Below are 20,199 nucleotides of genomic sequence, written 5' to 3'. Positions count from 1 at the left end.
CCTTGCCCACCCTCCTCCACCTCTCCCCTCCCCTTGCCCAGACCCTCCTTCACCCTCCTCCCTCTCCCCTCCCTGCCCAGACCCTCCTTCACCCTCCCCTCCCTGCCCACCTCTCCTCCCTCCTTCCCCAGACCCTCCTTCACCCTCTCCACCTCTCCCCTCCTTGCCCAGACCCTCCTTCACCCTCTCCACCTCTCCCCTCCCTGCCCAGACCCTCCTTCACCTCCTCCACCTCTCCCCTCCTTGCCCAGACCCTCCTTCACCCTCTCCACCTCTCCCCTCCTTGCCCAGACCCTCCTTCACCCTCTCCACCTCTCCCCTCCCTGCCCAGACCCTCCTTCACCCTCTCCACCTCTCCCCTCCCTGCCCAGACCCTCCTTCACCTCCTCCACCTCTCCCCTCCTTGCCCAGACCCTCCTTCACCCTCTCCACCTCTCCCCTCCCTGCCCAGACCCTCCTTCACCTCCTCCACCTCTCCCCTCCCTGCCCAGATCCATATCCTCCTCCTCGGTCACAGGACTCGGACTGCCCTTACAGCAACAGGGGAAAACCACCCAGGAGTCCACCACGCCTGTACTTGCTTAGCACAGCTGCCTGCCTGTCCCTTCTGGGCAGGGGGAGCAGGTCGTCTGACTGTTCTCACCTTGGCCATCTTGGCCTCGTCCTTCTTCTTAGCATTCTGCACAGCCTCCAGGTGGTGTCGGGCACTATCGTAGTCGACCAGTTTCCGGCCCCGCTTGGCAATTCTCTCCTAGCCAGGGTGGTGAGAAAGGGTGGAGACGAGGCTGGCCAGGGTGTGGGAGAGGACCAAGCAAAGACACCAGATTCTTGGACTTCGCTGAATTTTACCTTCTAGTAAGCTGGTGAGCTTCAAGGTCCCTCATGATCTCAGGAAAACGGGGGTTCTCAGCTAGTGACGCCTGTACTAAGAGTTCAAGTTTCCTACAAGCCTATTTATTATAAATTGGTTTGGGTTCCGGGAGAAGCAACCTCAAGAATTCCACTAAACCGTAGGTCAGGATTCTGGGTCTTAGTCCTCTGTCTGCCACTGACTACCCTTGTGGCCTACGCTGGGAGATGTCTCTTTTTGAACCTTGGTAGCCTATGCAATTATTATTTTAAGGACAGATGCTGAGCATGAAGTGCCCTATGAGCTCTAAGCACACGGAGCCCAGAAGCTGTTGTAAGCAGAGAAAGTTTATGTAGTTTCCTCAGGACCACAAGCTGTGCTGGGAGAGCAAATTTGCCCACCTCGTCTGCCGGAATTTGAAGAGATCTCTGCGGCTGTCTTTACAGCTTCCTCACTGTTCAGTATGGGACAGCATTCTGTGCCTCTGCACTGTCCAGGACCAAAAGTAACCCAGGGGCTGGGGAAATGGCTCAGCTGCTAAGAGGACAGGCTGCTCTTGCTCAGGACTGGGGTTCAATTCCCAGCACCCACATCAGGTGGCTCACAACTACCTCTAACTCTAGTTCTAGGATATCTGATACCTTTTTCTAGGGTGCAGTTGGCGTGCACGCGTACACACACACACACACACACACACACACACACACACACACACACACACACATCTAATTTTAAAAAGGAGGAGGAAAATGCTTGGTGTAGTAGCACAGGACCTTAATTCCAACACTTGGAAGGCAGAAGCAAGCAGGCCAGCCTGGGCCTTAGGTCATTTTGATACAAGCTAGACTCATCTGAGAGGAGGAACCCCGACTATGAGAATGCCCCCATAAGAGTAGGCTGTAGGGCAGTTTCTTAACTGGTGATTGATGGGGGAGGGCCCAGCTCATTGTGGTTGGTGCCATCCCTGGGTTGGTGGTCCTGGGTTCCATAAGAAAACAGGCTGAGCAAGCCATGGGGAGCAAGCCAGTTAGCAGCACCCTCCATGGCTTCTGCAACAGCTCCTACCTCCAGGTTCCTCCCCCGTGTGAGTTCCTGCTCTGACTTCCTTTGGCGATGAACTGTGGTGTAGAAATGTAAGCCAAATAAACCATTTCCTCCCCAATTTGCTTTTGGTCGTGGTGTCTCATCACAGCAATAGAAACTCTGACTAAGACAACTACACAGTGAGAGTCTCCACACAAACAAACAAACAAACAAACGAACGAACGAACAGTGATGCCATTCAACTGCTGCTTGGACACAGAACAGAGCACTGTCTCAGAGTAGATGTCATCTTACTTTTGAAAAACTTAAGCTTAAGAGTTAAGCTTAATCATTAACATACATTTGGGAGAGAATGTTAGCTTCCTCTTAGTCTGAAGTCAGCACAACAGCGTAGATGATTAACAAACTTAGTTGAGTAAATTTAAAACAACTTCTGAGGCCAGAGAGGCACTAGCTCCGTCAGCTATTTCTCAGATCAACAAAAAGGGATGCCCTAGCCAGGCACGGCGACACACACCTGTAATCTCAGCCCTTGGAAGGCTAAGGCAGGACAGTGCTGAGTTTCAGGCCAGCCTGGGGGCTTTCGAGCTGGAGAGATGGCACTGCAGCCATGAGGGCGCTCTGTTCTTTCAGAGGACCTAAGCTCAGCTTCTGGTGCCCATGTGAGGTGGCTCATAACCACCCGAGACTCCCGCTCCAAAGGACCCAGTATCTTTGGCCTCCAGGGCACTGTACCCATGTGGACACGTCCAACACACACGCCAACACACACGCACACACACACACACACACACACACACGGATCCTTGACCCGGTTGGATCTGCTTTACTCATCAATTGAGCTCAAAGTGTAATTCACTGACACCGAGTGTAAACAGCCTCACTCCACCTCCTGTCCTGACTTTTGACAAGCTCTCTCCCAGGTTCATGGCTAACCATGGGCTCAAGTGCTTTTTACAATGTTAACCCTGCTGTGTTTCCTAGTGTGAACTGTCCACTGTGTTTCCTAGCTAGTGTGGACTGTCCACTGTGTTTCCTAGCTAGTGTGAACTGTCCACTGTGTTTTCTCTCTAGTGTGGACTGTCCACTGTGTTTCCTAGCTAGTGGGGACTGTCCACTGTGTTTCCTAGCTAGTGGGGACTGTCCACTGTGTTTCCTAGCTAGTGTGGACTGTCCACTGTGTTTCCTAGCTAGTGTGGACTGTCCACTGTGTTTCCTAGCTAGTGGGGACTGTCCACTGTGTTTCCTAGCTAGTGTGGACTGTCCACCGTGTTTCTTAGCTAGTGTGGACTGTCCACCGTGTTTCCTAGCTAGTGTGGACTGTCCACCGTGTTTCCTAGTGTGGACTGTCCACTGTGTTTTCTCTCTAGTGTGGACTGTCCACTGTGTTTTCTCTCTAGTGTGGACTGTCCACTGTGTTTCCTAGCTAGCGTGGACTGTCCACTGTGTTTCCTAGCTAGCGTGGACTGTCTCCACCTTGCCCCACTCTGCAGAATGAGTTACCTTAACCTCGCTGAACTGTGACACATAGTTCTCCATGGTCCTCAAAGCCTGGTCAGCCAGTTTCTCTTCATAGTCTTCCCAGAGGAGATCGTTGTTCTGTGGGGTCCCGGTAGAGAGTCGTGAGCGCCCTACTTCTCCACAGGCTGCACCAGAGAACTCCCAACTCTCTCTGCAGAGAGCTCCTCGGAAGCATCGTGCTTAGAATATCATGTCGATCTCAAGGAGAGGGAGGGACGCCACTCCACTGCACTCAGGGGGTGCACGGGACCCTTGGCCCCACAGGGGCCAGGAAACAGTTAACTACAGGAGGTCATTATTCTAAACCAGCCCATCTTCAAGGAGACATCTCTATGACCTTATAGGGAGGGAGGAAGGTAGAGCCAGCTGCAGCTGCTTTCTATGGCTTAGAGACTGAGACTCTGAAACAGGGAGTGAACGTGGCCCAGGTCCCCAGTTCTCTGTTTCCCAGGACAGAGAGGCTCAGCTGAGGGGAGATGGCAGTGCATACTACGTCTGTGTCTTGCCCAAACTGCTCTTACCCCCACGATGGCCTTCAGGTCCTCATGCCCATCCCAGTTGCTGTTGTAGATCTCCTGCAGGGTCTCTGATACTCTCTTTGAGCTCTCATGCATCACTGAAAAGAGAGAACTCAGTCCTACCATCAAGTGCCTCAACGCTGAGATGTGCTCACCGGAGGCTAGAAGGATGGGTCCTCAGTAAGGGAAGTTGGGTGGGGCTGGGGGAGGAAGTCAACTGTGAGGCCCACGGCGGTCCGGAGGTCAAGGGCGGCTCAACAGTGAGAACCCTGGGTCTGGCTGTCCTGCGTACCTCAGCCTGCCCAGTCCCTGCATCAGAGTGTCCGTGCGTCCTTCCATGCCAAATACCCACCTTTGACTGCGCTAAGGAAGTTCTTCAGATCTTTGTACAGCCTGTGGCCCTCTGCCTGAAAGGGAAAAAGCAGCTTCGGTAACTAACAGGATCTGTCTGGAAGGCGCTCCAGAGGTCGGCCTGGGAAGGGAGGTGGAAAGCAGAGCCCAGGCCTGGAATTTCTTCAGGTGTCCCCGGTGACCAGAGCTGCCCTTTCTCGGACAAGCTGCAGGTTGTCTCTTTGGGGTCAACGTGCGAGCTGGGACGGTGGAAGCCCCCACTGCACGGGCGTGGACACACACACTGCACGCATGTATCTTCTGCCTCTGCTTAGTCCCTTCCAGGGCACGAGAGCCTGTGCCCAAGTCCTGGAATGAGCTCCCTGGATGTGGCTGGTCCTTCCCGACACCAGTTCACCAGGTTCCTTTCTTCTCCAAACCACCACACAGACACTTCCTGCCTCCTGGGCAGTCTTCCCTCACTTGCCTTGCTCTGCCCTCCCCTCCTCGCTCAAGTCGGCTTCTACTCCAAGGCTCTGTAGCTATCTCCTGCCCCCTCAACCCCCTACCTCCATTCCCCCTACCCCCATGCACTCAACCCATCTGCCTCCTGCCATCCATCCCTGCTCCTGTGTCTTGTCTCTTCCCCATCCCTTCTTTCTCCCATCTTCCCAAATCTGGGGAGCCAGAGAAAGATCTCTGCGTGTGCTGGGATGGTGGATGCCCTCACTGCACGGGCGTGGGACTCTGCACTCCTAATCGAATCCGATCTCAACCTGAGGAGTGAGCCTTGATTATGACATCAGTTTCTAGCCTCTGCTTTGCTGCTGTTCAATGACAAAGCCTTTCCTCTTAGTCTGGGCTGCCTTGAACTTACAGCAATGCTCCTGCCTCAGCTTCCTAAATGGTGGATATTCTCTTTCTCCTCCTTTCCTCTTCTTTAAAGATTCATTTTTAGTTTTTAGTTTTTAAATAATCTGTCTGTCTCTATCTGTGTGTGCAAACTTGAGTGCAGGTGCCCCAAGAGGCCAGAGGAGTTGGGCTGACCTAGAGGCAGAGCTACAGGAGGCGGCTGTGAGCCATCAGAGGTGGGTGCTGGGGATGGAGTCGGGTCCTCTGGAAGAGTGGTACACACTCTTAACTACTGCGCCATCTCTCCAGCCCTATCTTGTTTTTTAAATACCTCCAGGAAACGGAGACCAGTAACCTCCTGCCCCGGACAGTGTTCTTGTATGTTAAATGCTCTGTGAGAAGGCTGCCCGCACTTCAGTATCTGTACAGGATATTCTTATGTGCATTAGTGTTCCGTTTGCCTGTGTGTATGTGTACTGCCTGTGTCCAAAGACGCCAGAAGATGGTGTTGGATCTGCTGGTGCTGGTGTTACAGATGGTTCTGAGTGCCCACGTGGGTGCTGGGAACCAAACCCAGTCCACCGCAAGAGCAGCCATTGCTCTTAACTACTGAGCACCTCTCCAGCCCCAGGAGGAGGTGGTGTTCTTGTTGTTATCATGTGTGTATGTATGTGAGTGTGTGTGATGTGTTTGTGAGTGTATGTGATGTGTATGTGAGTATATGTGATGTGTATGTGAGTGTATGTGATGTGTTTGTGAGTGTGGGCACACACGTGCTGTGTTGCACATGTGGAGGTCAGAGAATAACTCTTGGGAGCTGGCTCTCTCCTTGTCACTGAGGTGAGGTTGATCCTGCTGTCCCTGCCTCACTGCATGCTCAGGAGGCTTCCTGCTGCTTCTACTGGGCCCACTTCCTGCTTCATCCTAAGAGTGCTGGGATCATAGACTCTGTGTGTGTGTGTGTGTGTGTGTAGACAGACAGACAGAGACAGAGACACTGGGATTATACTGCATCCAGACTGCTTTTTTAAACATGTGTTCTAGAAATCGACCTCAGGGTGTCACGGCTGCCCGGCCAGCACCCAGTTAAACATCTTGCCAGCCCAGAGCTCTAACTTTTCTTCCACACCAACTCGAGGACAAACCCTCTGCTCCTGTCACCAAAGCTGTCCTCCTCAGTGCACTGGTTATAACCTGTTCTCCCCCAACTCCCAGTTCTCTTCTATGTGGGTAAACTCCAGTTTCTCGGATCGGGGTGGAGAGGGAGTGGAGGGCCAGATGTGACATTTGGAGCCTGACTTCAGGGATGTGGGAGGGACTGAGGTATGGTGCCAGTCAACTCATGGGTCAACAGACTAGTTCAAGGAATGGAGTATTTGAAACCTAGAGATGTTATGAAGAACACCAGGAAGTACTTGATGTGGACTTGTTCGTTACTAGAAAGACTAGTGACTTTTAAATTAAATGACGAAGGGCGGAAGTTCTACCTAATAACCGTGTACACAGGAGGTCAGAGGACAGCTGCCTAGGTGGCTCTCCCTGCCACATGGGTACTAGGGCTTGAACTTACATCACTGAGATTAGCAGCCAGGACCTTTACCCTCAGAGGCCCCTGCCAGCCCAATAATCACGATCCTAAGAGCTTTGAAAGAGGTTTTGAAGGTATAAAAATTATTAAAAGGGTTGGAGATAGGGCTCAACGTTTAAGATCAGTTGCTGCTCTTGCAGAGAACTAGAGTTCAATTCCCAGCACGTCTACTGTTAACTCCAGCTTCAGAAATCCAACATCTTCCCCTGGGTACCTACACATGCATGTGCATCCATACACACACACGCACGCACGCACGCACGCACGCACACATAGATAAGGACAAATCTTTTTTTCAAAAAATAAATGAAGATTTAACACTCTTTCTTGAAAGACAACAGTATAGGCTTAACTTTTCACTTCATCATGAGAACTTGGAGTCAATTAAAACTATGACTGATAAGAGCTGTCCGACTGGATGGACCACGTGGCTCAGTGGTTAGGTTAAAAGTGTGCGATGACGTTTGGAGGACCCGAGTTCAGTTCCCAGAGCCCAGAACAGCAGCTCACAACTTCCTGTAACCTCTGCCAGCTCTGGAGTATCGGACAGCCTATCTGTCCTCCCCAGGGCTCGTGTGCAGGTGGCAGGTCTAGTTGTAGCCTGTTGTGAGGCCAACATGAGTGCTGGGAATGGAACCTGGGTGTTCTGCAAGAGTTTTACACCCTTTTTTAAAAAATATATTTATTTATTTTTATATATGTGAGTACACTGTAGCTGTTGTCAGACACACCAGAAGAGGTTGTGATGGTTGTGAGCCACCATGTGGTTGCTGGGAACTGAGCTCGGGAAGAGCAGCCCCTGCTCTTAACTGCTGAGCTACCTCTCAAGGCCCGAGTCTTACACACTCTTAACCACGGAACCATTCACGTGCCCTTCTTCCTTTGCACCTGTTCTTTCTTTAGAAGAGGACAGGGACGTGGCGAGGGTGTAGGACGGGCTTCAGGGTAAGGGACAGTACTGGGCACTGCTTAATTTTCAGACCTGTCCATCTTCCCCTGAAATGCCTCGGCCAGGTCATCCCAGACACTCTTCTCCGGCAGACAAGACTTCCACAGCCGGGCTCTCCTGTCTGTCTGTCTGTCTGTCTGTCCATCTGTCTGGTTGCCAGGCACTTGGTTCTATTCTCAGCTAGCAGCTCAGTCTGCTTCTCCCTCTTCAGTTCCCTTATCTGGCGTGCAGAGCCATTTCTATCTCTGGATCTGCTGATCTCATCACTCCTGCCCTCTGAAACTTTGCCAGTTCCTTGGCACGGCCATAAAGAGTGGGAGTTGGTTCTTCCTGCCACCCTGGGGTAGTGAACCCTTCTCTCTGAAGCTTGACCGCAGCAGTCAGCTCTGCAGAGCCGGGTCCCAGCAGACCGAGGGACGGAGTCAGAACAGCAGGAGGTGTACAGGGAACCTTGAGCAAGTGTGGTCAGTACTGCAGGGAAGAAGGAAGTGCTTCGTAAGGAAAAACACCTCCTTCTACCTGGGAAAGAGAGGCAGGCAAGTCAAGCAGAGCTTCGCAGAGACAGTGCTTAGAGAGGGCATGCAGAGCGTGGGCCTCGTGTGTGAGGCCCAGGCTTCGAGCCCAGGGCCGCTGGCTGTGGCGGTGCACACCTCTGCTCCCAGGATCTGGGAGGTAGAAGCAAGAGGATCAGACCTTCAAGGGTACCCTCAGCTAAACAGTGAGTTCGAAGCCAGCCTGGGCTTCATGAGATGCTGTCTCTACAACAAAGCTATGGAGATCACTCAGGAAGCCAGGCAGGTGGCAAGGCCTTAAACAGAGCTGGGAGTGACAGCTGGTACGGAGTTGACTGGGAAGGGGGGTGAAGAAGATCCAGACACATTACATGCATGTGGAAGTTGTCATTATTCAGACACATTACATGCATGTGGAAGTTGTCATTATTCAGACACATTACATGCATGTGAGAAGTTGTCATTATTCAGACACATTACATGCATGTGGGAAGTTGTCAAAGAATATTTTTAAATGTTGAGAAATAAACGGCTGATTCTCTCTGCCGGTGACGGCTCAGGGCTATTCATGTTACATGTGGAAGGGGACAAGATACATGCCACATGTGAAAGGGGACGGCCAGACACGATGTGACTCCTGATGTAGAATTTAATGACACCTATGAATATTATTGCTACCAAACAAGCAAACGAAAACCTCAATCTCGTCAGGCTTCTACATCCGTATATATCTACAGAAGACAGACGACAGAACACATTCAACAGCCAGCAAAACCTGGGCAGCAATGGTGCACGCGCTTGATCCCAGCACTTGGGCGGCAGAGGCAGGTGGATCTCTGGAGTTTGAGGCCAGCCTGGTCTACAGAGTGAGTTCCAGGACAGCCAGGGCTATGGAGAGGGGCTTTGTCTCAAAAAACAAAACGAAACGAAAACAACTACAACCAAAACCCAAAACAACAACAGCACCAAAACAGTCAGCAAAGATGGCGGTGGACACACTGCACTCCCAACAAAGGTTCAGGGAGGGGGCTGAGAGCTCAGCGGTGAGGAGCAGGGGAACCCAGCCTGGGGTACCAAGTAAGTACCAGGCCAACTCAGGTCAAATAACCCACAAGATTTTGTCATGATCCAACCCCAAGAAGAAACAACCTTAAAATACTGTTTTTAGAAGCTTTACAGTTATAATAGGTGTATTCAGGTCTCATACACACGGTTATCACAATTGTAGGGTATGAAATAAGGATGAATATAGCTTACAGATATATAACGTGTGTGTGTGTGTGTGTGTGTGTGAATGTGTGAATGTGTGAGTGTGTGTATGAGAGAGAGTGTGAGTGTGTGTGTGTGTGTGTGTACATGTGGATGTGGGCTGGTTGGAGTCAAGGAAACCATGGAGATCAAAGGACAGCCTACAGCAATCAGTTCTCTGCCTCTGCCCCGTGGGCTCTGGGCTTGCATCCAGGTTGTCAGGATGGACAGCAAGTGCTTTTACCAGTTGACCATTTCTCTGACCTTATTTTTTTTTGTTGTTGTTTTTGTTTTGGTTTGTTTTTGTATCTCAAGCTGGTCTTGAACTTGTGACCTTCCTGCTTCGGTCTCCCCAGTGCTAAGACTATGGGCATGAGTGACCATGCCTGTTTTAATTTTTTCTGGATATACCTTTCTGATCTGTAGTCATGAGGAAATGTTTTTTTAAACAGGGAAATATACAAAAGGAGCAGGGGCTGAAAGATGGCCGCTGGTGCCTGCAGTGGGCCCTGGAGTCGGAGTCTCCTATTCCTGGCCTGATACTCAGCCATGTGGGAACTGTGCTGTAGTGAGATACTCCTCTGAGCAGACAGACTGTATCATAGAGAACCTCAGCCATCCCCATGCTGAGGTAACACTGATGGAGCCTGGCCCTCAGGGCTACAATACACACAGAGAGAAGAGCCAGGACAGGAAGGGTTAGGAGGTTCCTTTGCTTCTCAGAGAAAGGGGCAAGCAGCAGGCTGATAAAATGCCTGCCTTCTCTAGAACCTTCTGGTACTCAGCCCCCTCCACACCTCTCCCCTCACCCCCAGCCTCACCCCCTGCCCCCATACCTTTCTTCCCTACCCTCAGCCCCTCCATACCCCTCCTCCACCCTCCAGGTCACCTGCTGTTGGTAGAAGTTGCTGGCACTTTGTTCAAATCGCTCATCTTTGGTTTCTACGGTTTTCCCCAATTTCTGCAGAACCTGGGAAAGAAGGCAGAAAGTATGTTATACTTGAGTCTCAGTCTCGGATCTGGTGGTCTTGGGTGGGCTCCCACCAGCTCACCAGTCAGGAAGGTTAACAGGTGGTTAGCAAAAACAATGCTTAGTGATTCAAACTGCTCAGTCTCATTTACAGCCCCCCAACACTCTAATCTCATTACTTGAAGAATGTGCTTCCTGTGTTTGGTTTGACCATAGGGTTGAACTCAGAGCCTTGTACAACCTAAACGCACACTCTCCCACTCAATGCACCTCCAGCCTTAAAGTGACTTCTGTTTGTTTGTTTGTTTGTTTGTTTGTTTTAAGGTAGGATTTCTCTGTGTAGCCCCATCTGTCCTAGAACTCACTGTAGACCAGAATGGCCTTGAACTCAGAGAGCTCCCCCTGCCTCTGCCTCCAGAGGTTCCAGCCACCACCCAGCTCTTGGAGGGACTTTTAAAGGGGCCTAGAGGAGGGCATTGCACTGAGACATAGCTAGAAAATACGCATGGCCTTTTGAGGTAAAGCGTGAGACAGGACGCTCTGCTTGACCGACAAGCCCCTATTCTAGGCACTGTCACAGGTCCCTCCCTCTCTGTGGCCAAGGTGAGCAGGGCTCTTCTCACGGAAGCCCTTGTGAGAAACCTTAACAAACTCTGATATGACGCGTGTATTCCAAGCCCCGGGGGAAATGAATGGTACCCGTGTCTGGCTCTCATTGGCTAAGAAACAGAGAGCTCACCACCACCCCAGTCTCAGTGCCAGTGCGAAACACAAGAAAGCGCCACGGTTTGCTCTCAAGAGAGGCCGCTCAGGTGTGAGCAAGGAAGACAGGGTGAGGGGCTGCTCAGATGCTTGGGAGCGAAGGCGCTTGCCATGGAGTCTGAGGTGGATCTGAGGTGGATCCCTGGAACCCACGTGGCGGAAGGAGAGAACGGACTCGCAAAAGTTGACCTCTGACCTCCACATGTACAATGTGGGGTGTGTGTGTACTTCCACATGTGTGACGGGGCAGCATGTGTGTACCCACATGCACATCTGTGATATGGCGTGTGAGCTTGGGAGGAAGCACCAGCAATCCCCTAGGCCCAAGGCAGGATCATAAGTGCCGCTTTCAAATTCTGAGTCTCCTCCTTCACCCAGCCCACCAGGTCCCCTCTGGAAACCACCCCATTCTCTCTGGTTTCACTGCCACAGCATCAGGCCCAGCTGTTTCTTCCTTGCTGCCACAGGTCTTGACCATGATGCTGACACAATTCTTCATCCATCTGCCTCCTTTTATTCGACCCCACGATGTGTCCACTAGGTAGCAGTCATGCATTGGGTATCAGCCGAGTTCCCATTGGACAGTCTACTAAGGACACCCTAACCCTAACCCCTGACCCTTAACCCTAACCCCTGACCCTAACCCTGGTGCTTTGACTCTTCCTTAAACTGCAGCTCTCCACGTTTCTCCTCTATATCTTTTTTTTTAAATTCCTAAATAAGCCCCACTATCAATCATTACAGGCTCCATTCCCTTCTGGAATACTCTAGTGACTTCTCAACTTTGCCTGCTATGAGAGCATAAGATACATTTTAACAAGCACTACCTCAAATGCCATACCCGTTCTCACACCAACCTATCTACTCCATCCCGTTAATGAAGTTCACTCACTCCTAACTGCTTCTTGCCCACTGTGTTCATCTGTCTGTCTCCTCCTTGGGTACTTTATTAACGCTCAGACTCCGGCAGAGGCCACTTAGTCAGTTTAATGGAAGGAGGTGAAACTGACCGGGTGGTGCCTGGGCTGGGCCCGGAGGAGGGGCTCAGAGAGTGAGTGAGTGTGCAGAGGAGGCCGGACTAACAACCCAGGGCAAAGCAGGGCGTGTTCAGCCCTCAGGGTGGGTGTGGCTGGGCGTGTCGTGCTGTGTGGCATCTCATTATGAAGAAATCTGAATCACATGTGGAATCTCAACATGAAGGAATCCGAATCACAGGTCAGTGAGCCGAGGGTTGTCCTGAGGGCTGTGCAGGGGGCCGTCCTGTGTGCACACAGTGTCTGCAGCCTCACGAGAGAGGAGAGGGTCAGTGCCTCTCACATCTCAAGCTCTCGGTGATTAAGATCAAGGCTTCTGTAACCACACGTTAACACATACGTTGGCCTTTCTGCTGATTAGCTATGAGGTGCCCAGGACTACATACATACATTCATAAAGACACATACATACATTCATACCTACCTACACTCATACCTACATTCCTACCTACATACATACTACCTACATACATACTACCTACATACATACTACATACATACATACATACATTCATATACTGTGTGGCTCTGTCTGTCCCTGGAATTCACTCTGTAGACCTGGCTGGCCTTGAACTCATGGAGAGTCACCTGCCTTTGCCTCTCAAGTGCTGAGACTAAAGTCGTGCGCACAACCGCGCCCAGCCACCGCGCCCAGCCACCACGCCCAGCCTGGCTGGGTCTGCTTTTGCTTCCTTGCCTTTAAATCACAGGTGCTCAGGCGCTGCTTCTCCCCTCAGCCAGGCCTGTCTTTGCTGGGCTCTAGCTTCGCCTCCATCCTCCCTGGCTCCTCCCTTCCCCCCAACAAACAGGGTTCTTCCCCAGAAAGTTGCAAAACCACCTTGTTCTTGGTAGGCAGCTCTTACTTCCTTTTCTCGACTCCTCCCTTCCTTTGCCCACTTATGTTTCTGAGGTGGGGGACAGGGGAGGGTGGGGGCTGGAAAAAGAGAAAACCCAATTTAGACTCAATGCGGAGGGCAGCTAGGGGCCGGAGGCTTGAGGCAATAGGGCTTCCTGGGGTATGCAGGCTGCGCTGAGAATCTTCCCACCATCTACTTTTTTTTTTTTTTTCTTTTAGTAGACTACAGCACCTTCAGTAGCAGAAGGCCCACCATCAACTCTTCCCAGATGGAAAGATGAAAGCAAGAGATAGCCTGGAAATGTTTATCATCTCTCCAGTCCCCAACTCACTTGTTGCCATAGCAACGGGTGACTATGCTGGGTCACATTTCACACTGGAGGTGTTTGTTCTTAGACCCTTGAAGGAACAAGATGTGCAGGTATGCAACAGATGTCTGCTATGCAACAGGTGTCTGCTATGCAACAAATGTCTACTATGCAACAGATGTCTGCTGAAAGAATGAATTTGTATGTTCGAAACAGGCTTAACTTAATAGCCCAGGCTAGCCTCAAACTTGCAATGACTGTCCAGTTTCAGCTAGCTGAGAACTGTGATCACAGGTGTAAGACACGACACCTGGCTAAATTCTATTTTTTGACCAGTTCTCAATGAAAGCTCACAACACAAGCCTCTACAATCCTGCCTGAGAATTCTGCCCTGGTCAGCCCCGCCTGGAAGTTGACTAGTTAGAATTCAGACACTTGGAGAGCAAAAGCAGGAGCTGGTAAGCGAATGTTAACACTGCAGGAAGGTGGGTGGAATAGGTTAACTAGCTCATTCTTTTAACTCTTCTATAAAGTGGGAGGGAAACACCTTCAAAGACATTCACAGCGGGGGTTTTTTTTTTACTTCAGTCCCTCCCCATGACCTCCCTGTCCCCTACTGCATTTAGTTGAAAGTGTCAATTGAGGTGACCTGAGCAGGAACCAGACTCTAAAAGGTGTAGTTTGTCGCACCTTTGTCTTGGTGTAATGACTCAAGAGTGGCTTTGGAGGGAGTACAGACTGTAACTGGAGGCTCTCCCTAACAGGCTCCATGAGGGAAGTCTGCAGACACATACTACCTGGAGGCTCTCCCTAACAGCTCCTGTGAGTTCTTCCAGGCTCCTCTCCCACCCTCTTGCTCCAGCTGCATTTCTTGATGGACAATGGACGTTTAGCCTAAAGCAGGTTTAGGCCATGACCACAATAACCTTCCTCAGCTGGAAGGTGCTCTCAGGTTAGTGGAGGAATGGCCGACCACACACAGTTCCCATTTCAAAGTCAGCCAGAGCTAGAAAACCTTCCACCCAATTGTTCTGTCCTGAGTTCCCACAGATGAGCATATCTTAGGCAAACAGTGGATTCTGAGCTTCCGGCAGACAAGAGATTATTCATTTCTTAGTTCCCGCTGGGACTGGCTCAGCCCCCCGAACAAAAGAATCTATTGCAAATATTTGACAAATTAAACTCTTGGGGATGTAAGTTGAATGAAGTTGAATGAATGTTAACAGAGAGAAGAACAACATAGGAGAGATTTAAAAAAAAAAAAAAAACCAAAAAAACCAAAAACGCCCTTGCTGGGGGAGAACCCAGCAGTCTGCACAGAGAAAACACAAATAGGACAGCAACCGATCGACTAACATATGTGAGGATGTGTGGTGTTGTAAAAATACAGCTCACTGGGGTTGGGGATTTAGCTCAATGGTAGAGCGCTTGCCTAGCAAACGCAAGGCCCTGGGTTCAGTCCCCAGCTCCGGGGAAAAAAAAGAAAAAAAAAAAAATACAGCTCACGCTGCAGTCGGTGGGAACTGGAAGAGAACCAGGAGGCTGTTTCATTCCTCTTGTGCTTAAGGGCCAGCAGACCTTCCCCCTTGTCGGAGGATGAGCAAGTAGAAAGTGATCAGCTTCAATCAGCTCTGCAGAGAGGCTCTGCAGGGACTCCCCCAACCCTGTTCCCCAAGCAGAGGGTGGAGTGGGGAGAATCTGAATTTGCTCTATCGGGCTGAGCAAGTGTCCCTCACCAGCCCAGAATCTCTTTTTACTGGAACACTCTCTCTTGCTCTCAGGAACTTCCCAAGACTCAAGACTCCAGCTCTTCCACACAGACCGATTTTCCTTTAAGTCAGTGTCTGCCTGGGCCAACCCTGAACTCCCAAACCCCGAGTCTCACCGGCAGCCTATCTTGCTTTCTGCATTAAGCTCTGAGTTCCTTGGGCAGACTTGAGTTTGCATCTCTCTCCCAGGACTGGGAGAGGCTCCAGGACAGGAAGAACATTGTGTGGCTACAGGTGTGACTGTTTCTACTCTGGCCATACTTGACTCTGAAGTTCAGAGTCCTCTCTCTCAGTTTATAGATGAGAGAACTGAAGCCAAGAACAGAACATTTCTCTCTCTTCTCTCTCTCTCTCTCTCTCTCTCTCTCTCTCTCTCTCTCTCTCTCTCTCTCTCTCTCTCTCTCTCTCTTTCTTTTTTTATGGCAAGTTTTGGAGTCCAGGCTTAAAGGAGACAAAGAGTACCCAATATGCCCAGGCTTCATTTACAATGTTTCTTTTTTTTGTGGTGCCCAGGATTGCCCGTGCTAGGTACATGTTCCAACCTGCCATACCTGCCAGTCCTTGATACATGAAGTTTCCAGTTGCTACTTTTTGTCTTTTGGGCTTTTGTCTTGTGTTTCTTCAGCTACAGTGCAGCTTCCTCTAGGAGCGTTCCTTGTCTCCCTATTTAGAGCTACACCTTTCCATAAGCACTGTGTTCCGTCTATCAGATGTCTAGCCTCCAGAGAGGCGAAGTTAAGCTAAGCCAAGTAACAAAGGCTGGCCACACAAAATGTTTATTGTCCTCTCGTTTTTTTGCATGACCTTAAAAGACAGACGTATATAGAGCCTCTCCCTTTCACTGTGGTCCTTTAACCCCATCAGTAATGTCAACCTCATGTGGGAGAGCTGGGTGCCCTTAATCTTCTCCAACAGCCACTGCACCACCTTTACAAGGTAATGCCAATCTTTCCATTGTTGAGTGTGCTATGTATTTAACTGGTTCGAAGATCATGAACTCTCTCCTTTTAGCTCATGCCTCTTCCCACACCTCCTTTTCTACTAGAGTGTGGGTAGATGGTGGCTAGGCAAAGGAACACTCTGGACAGGTAACATCGATACGCCTTTTAAATGTTTAGAGGAAGGGCTGGGGTGGAGCTCAGTTGGCAGAGTGCTTGGTTTGCTCACAAGAAGCTGTAGGCTCAACCCTCAGCATGGAAGAGATGTGATGTCACACGCTTGCAACCCAGAAGCTGAGGGAGGCAGGGAGACCAGAAGTTGAAATTCAAGGACCTAGTGAGTTTGGGGGTACAAGAAACTGTCTCAGAAACATGTGATGAGTGATGAGAATGGGGTTCACACCTGTGAACCCAGTGGGAGGATCACCTGGAATTCAAGACCAGCCCAGGGGACACGGTAAGACCCTGCCTCCAAAAACAAAACAAAACAAAACAAAAAAAACCCCACAAAAAAACAAAACAAACAAACAAAATACAACAGGCAAATAAAATAAACTGTGTGGAGTGTCCCCATAATCAATTTCTTTTCATTTTTTCTAATTTTTTGAGACACCATCTCTCTATGTAGTCTAGGCTGTCCTGGAAGTCACTGTGTAAACCAGGCAGATCTTGAGCTCACAGAGATCCACCTGCCTCTGCCTCCTCAGTGCTGGGATAAAGGCATGTGCCCATAATCTGGGTGAACTGGCAAACTATGGGTGTCAGTTTAATAGGTGGCAGTCTAAGGAAGGGCACACAGAGGCACAAGAGCTCCCCACTCACCCCAAGATAAGAGTATCTTGTAGCTCGAGCTGGTCTTAACACAGTATATAGCTTAGGATGCCTTGAGTTTTCTATCCACCTGCTTCCGTTTATATCAGTTTAAACAACAGTCAGTGTGGAGAACTGTGCAGATTGCCCTGGTCCTTGGTGAATTCCCGAATCAAATTAAGTGAGGCGATTCATTGGCGCCGCAGCTGCTGTCCCTTACTTTGAGGACAAGTATCCTCCAACTCATTCATCACCTAAGAGACACCACTCTTGCCTTATTACTAGGACAAAATCTGTGACACAGTTGACCACCACCATTCGTTCCTTTCTGTTCTGGGTCAGCCTGAGGGCTGCAGAAGACTCCTGTGAAAACAGCTGTTTTCCTCAGCTGCTCCCTTCTCTCCCACGTCAGCCAGTGTTCATGGACACCCATTCCCCGCCCGCTCTGGGGCAGCAGGACCCTTTCGCCTTAGCCTAGGTCCGAGCCCCTGGTGAGGCCAGGCTGCCTACCTTCTCCTGGGCCCTGCTGAACTTCTTCTGCATCTGCTTGGCGAAAAGGCCAGCTGCTCCGCCCGCCTTGCCCTCTGCCATCCTGCCGGCTGCGGGGGCGCAGCTTGGTCCTGTGGTTTCTAGAGGCCCCTGAGAGGAAGTGCGGCCTCCCAGCATGCCTTGCGTGAAGCTCGGAGGGCGGGCCTTCACACCCTGCCTGCCGCCTGCTGGGGCGTGGTCGATCTGGACCACCCAATGCCACCTCTCGAGGACCACTGGGACCCCATCACTGCCTAGATCCTCGGGAGAACCGCTGGGCAACACTCACCACAACAGGCTGGGCAAAAGTTGGGGTCCACACAGGTATCTGGAACTGGGAGGGCAGCTAGACTATTCTGAGAAGTTGGCGGGGAACAGTTTGTTCAGGGTGGACTTTGGTGGACACAAACTCTTAAGACCAGCTTAGAAATGCTACCCCTACAGTAGAGAAAGAATGGTCCCCTTGAGCAGGGTCTTTGAATGTATACTGTGACTCACCGGTTCCAAAACCTGAACGGTACTAGAAAGTGAGGAGACAGAAAAGACCGAGGTCCACCCAGGGACCACCTACCAGCTACAGGGTATTGATGCCGGGTGACAGAGTCTCACCCCTGATTGCAGCTTAGGGTCTCTAAGCCTGGGAATTGTAGGGGCAGAGTGCAGAAGGTGGACAGAATCCAGATCTGGATTTTAAGGGGAGAGATGGGGTCTTCGGGAAAGGGGGTGCGTTCATAATGTGCTAAGGAAGAGGGGAGGGGAGAGGCCTGAACTTCACAGTGGAGAGCAAACCTTCCTAGGAAAAGCATGGTACATTATTTGGACACGGTGTGAATTTAGACAGAGATTATGCAGACTGGGGTGGGGCTGTAGAGACTACAACTCTGGCTTCTCTAGGAAATTGGTCCTCCAATGAAGTCACACCTGATCACTGAGAAGGGATAGCCGTAAAGTGTGGATGGCACTAGGGGAAACATTTATTCCAGAATCTTAGAGAGCGGGTAGAATTCCCTCAAGGAAAGAAAGAGGTCATAATAGGCGTCCATGGGAGAAGGCAGAAGGAAGCTGGAGGCCTGCCACAAAACAGCCTGCTATTGTTTTCCATTTCTTTCATCAAAATAGATGCTGCATTGAAGGTCAAACACGGCGTGCCAGGCTCACACTAGGAAGCCAGACAGGAAAGGCTAAGCTGATGTCCAGGTGCTTACTTTCGAGTTAGATGGGCAATCAGGAGACCAAACTGTACTGTATGTAATTCATTTCCAGAGATGGGTACGACTTCTCAAGCAATAGGTGGTTAGGGAATGGATGTTAGCTTTAGTGGTGGTCTGAGAGAGGCAGATTAAGAAAACGGAAGGTGGTCCCCAGCTCCGAAAAAAAGAAAAAAGAAAAAGAAAACGGAAGGACTTCATATGGAATAGGAGAGAGCAGAGAAATTCAGAGAACATTGGTCTTGCTGAGATGCTGGGAGAAGGAGGAAAAGGCAGCGGGGGTGTCATTAGCAGAAGGCCGAGACCCCTGTCACTCCCAGGATGTCTCAGAACTTCAGCAGAGTGCCCAGATGGTAGCCTTCTAAGACACTCTTGTCTTTCTTACAGCGCGTGTTTGAAACAGGGCCTCACCTGTAGCCCATGCTGGCCTGGAACTCAGCTACCTCAGCTCCCAAGAATTGAGATTATAGGTGTACACGACCTGATTCAGAAACTCTTTAGTGTCCAAGAAACTGATGTTCTGTCAGGCAGTGCCAGAGCAGGAACAACCCTTGAAGTAAACTAAATGGAGAAACCAAGCCATAGTGTTTGAAGAGATGATTTGAGTATCATAAAACTAACTGGACTCACTTAGAAAGCTACACCAAGGGTCAGGCCAGCAAGCAGCAGCTCATGGCTGCGACCGCCGGTCTTTTATCCCAATGCTGGTGATGACTGTCTCATCCCATTGGTAGAAGCTTGTCTTCACAATCAGGTGATTGGTGCTGAGGAGAAGAGTAAGAGAAGTTTGGGGATTAGCAAACAAGCATGTCACAAGATGGCATGGGGTGGCTTAAGGTTATCTTTGATAGAAACATCAAACCAAAACAAAACAAAGGCTGTTTCTCATAACAGGAAAGACTGATAATATTCCTAGATTACCCTTACTCCTCAGTTGTGGAATTAGGGCAGGAACTCAGACATCCTAACTCTGGTCCAGCCTCTTACAGTATCCACAGTGATGTTATAGTACATAGTGATGTTAGGTTACAGTACACACAGTGATGTTAGGTTACAGTGTACACAGTGATGTTAGGTTACAGTGTACACAGTGATGTTAGGTTACAGTGTACACAGTGATGTTAGGTTACAGTGTACACAGTGATGTTAGGTTACAGTGTACACAGTGATGTTAGGTTACAGTGTACACAGTGATGTTAGGTTACAGTGTACACAGTGATGTTAGGTTACACAGTGATGTTAGGTTACAGTGTACACAGTGATGTTAGGTTACAGTGTACACAGTGATGTTAGGTTACAGTGTACACAGTGATGTTAGGTTACAGTGTACATAGTGATGTTAGGTTACAGTGTACACAGTGATGTTAGGTTACAGTGTACACAGTGATGTTAGGTTACAGTGTACACAGTGATGTTGGGTTACAGTGTACACAGTGAGACAGTTATACTATATAGCATACACCATGATGTATAACTTCACTAACACAGTAGTAAATCAGGAAAGAAAGAAAAGGAAGGGGACAAGAGGCGGGAAGGAAACCACTCTCTTGAGAATCTGGCTGGAAGTCAGAACCTTCAGCACAACTTATAAAATCAAACCATCA

At 50.1% G+C, this 20,199-nt stretch overlaps 1 protein-coding gene across 1 annotated transcript in view; it reads right to left on the bottom strand.

Moving 5' to 3' along the window:
• Bin2 (bridging integrator 2) overlaps positions 1 to 17,524 on the bottom strand; it is a 34,165-nt gene extending 16,641 nt beyond the window's left edge. The window contains exons 1-6 of the mRNA XM_032890966.1: positions 17,370 to 17,524; positions 10,302 to 10,382; positions 4,286 to 4,340; positions 3,937 to 4,031; positions 3,398 to 3,493; positions 644 to 751 (exon numbers count right to left, since the gene is read on the bottom strand). Coding sequence (XP_032746857.1) covers positions 644 to 751; positions 3,398 to 3,493; positions 3,937 to 4,031; positions 4,286 to 4,340; positions 10,302 to 10,382; positions 17,370 to 17,450 — 516 coding nt within the window. The 5' untranslated portion in view covers positions 17,451 to 17,524. The remainder of the gene's footprint in view (positions 1 to 643; positions 752 to 3,397; positions 3,494 to 3,936; positions 4,032 to 4,285; positions 4,341 to 10,301; positions 10,383 to 17,369) is intronic.
• Positions 17,525 to 20,199: the final 2,675 nt, after the last annotated feature.

Source organism: Rattus rattus, chromosome 1 (assembly GCF_011064425.1).
Source record: "Rattus rattus isolate New Zealand chromosome 1, Rrattus_CSIRO_v1, whole genome shotgun sequence".
Lineage (NCBI taxonomy): Eukaryota > Metazoa > Chordata > Mammalia > Rodentia > Muridae > Rattus > Rattus rattus.
The sequence above is the reverse complement of the archived record's forward strand: the minus strand, read 5'-3'. Positions and strand labels throughout refer to the sequence as shown.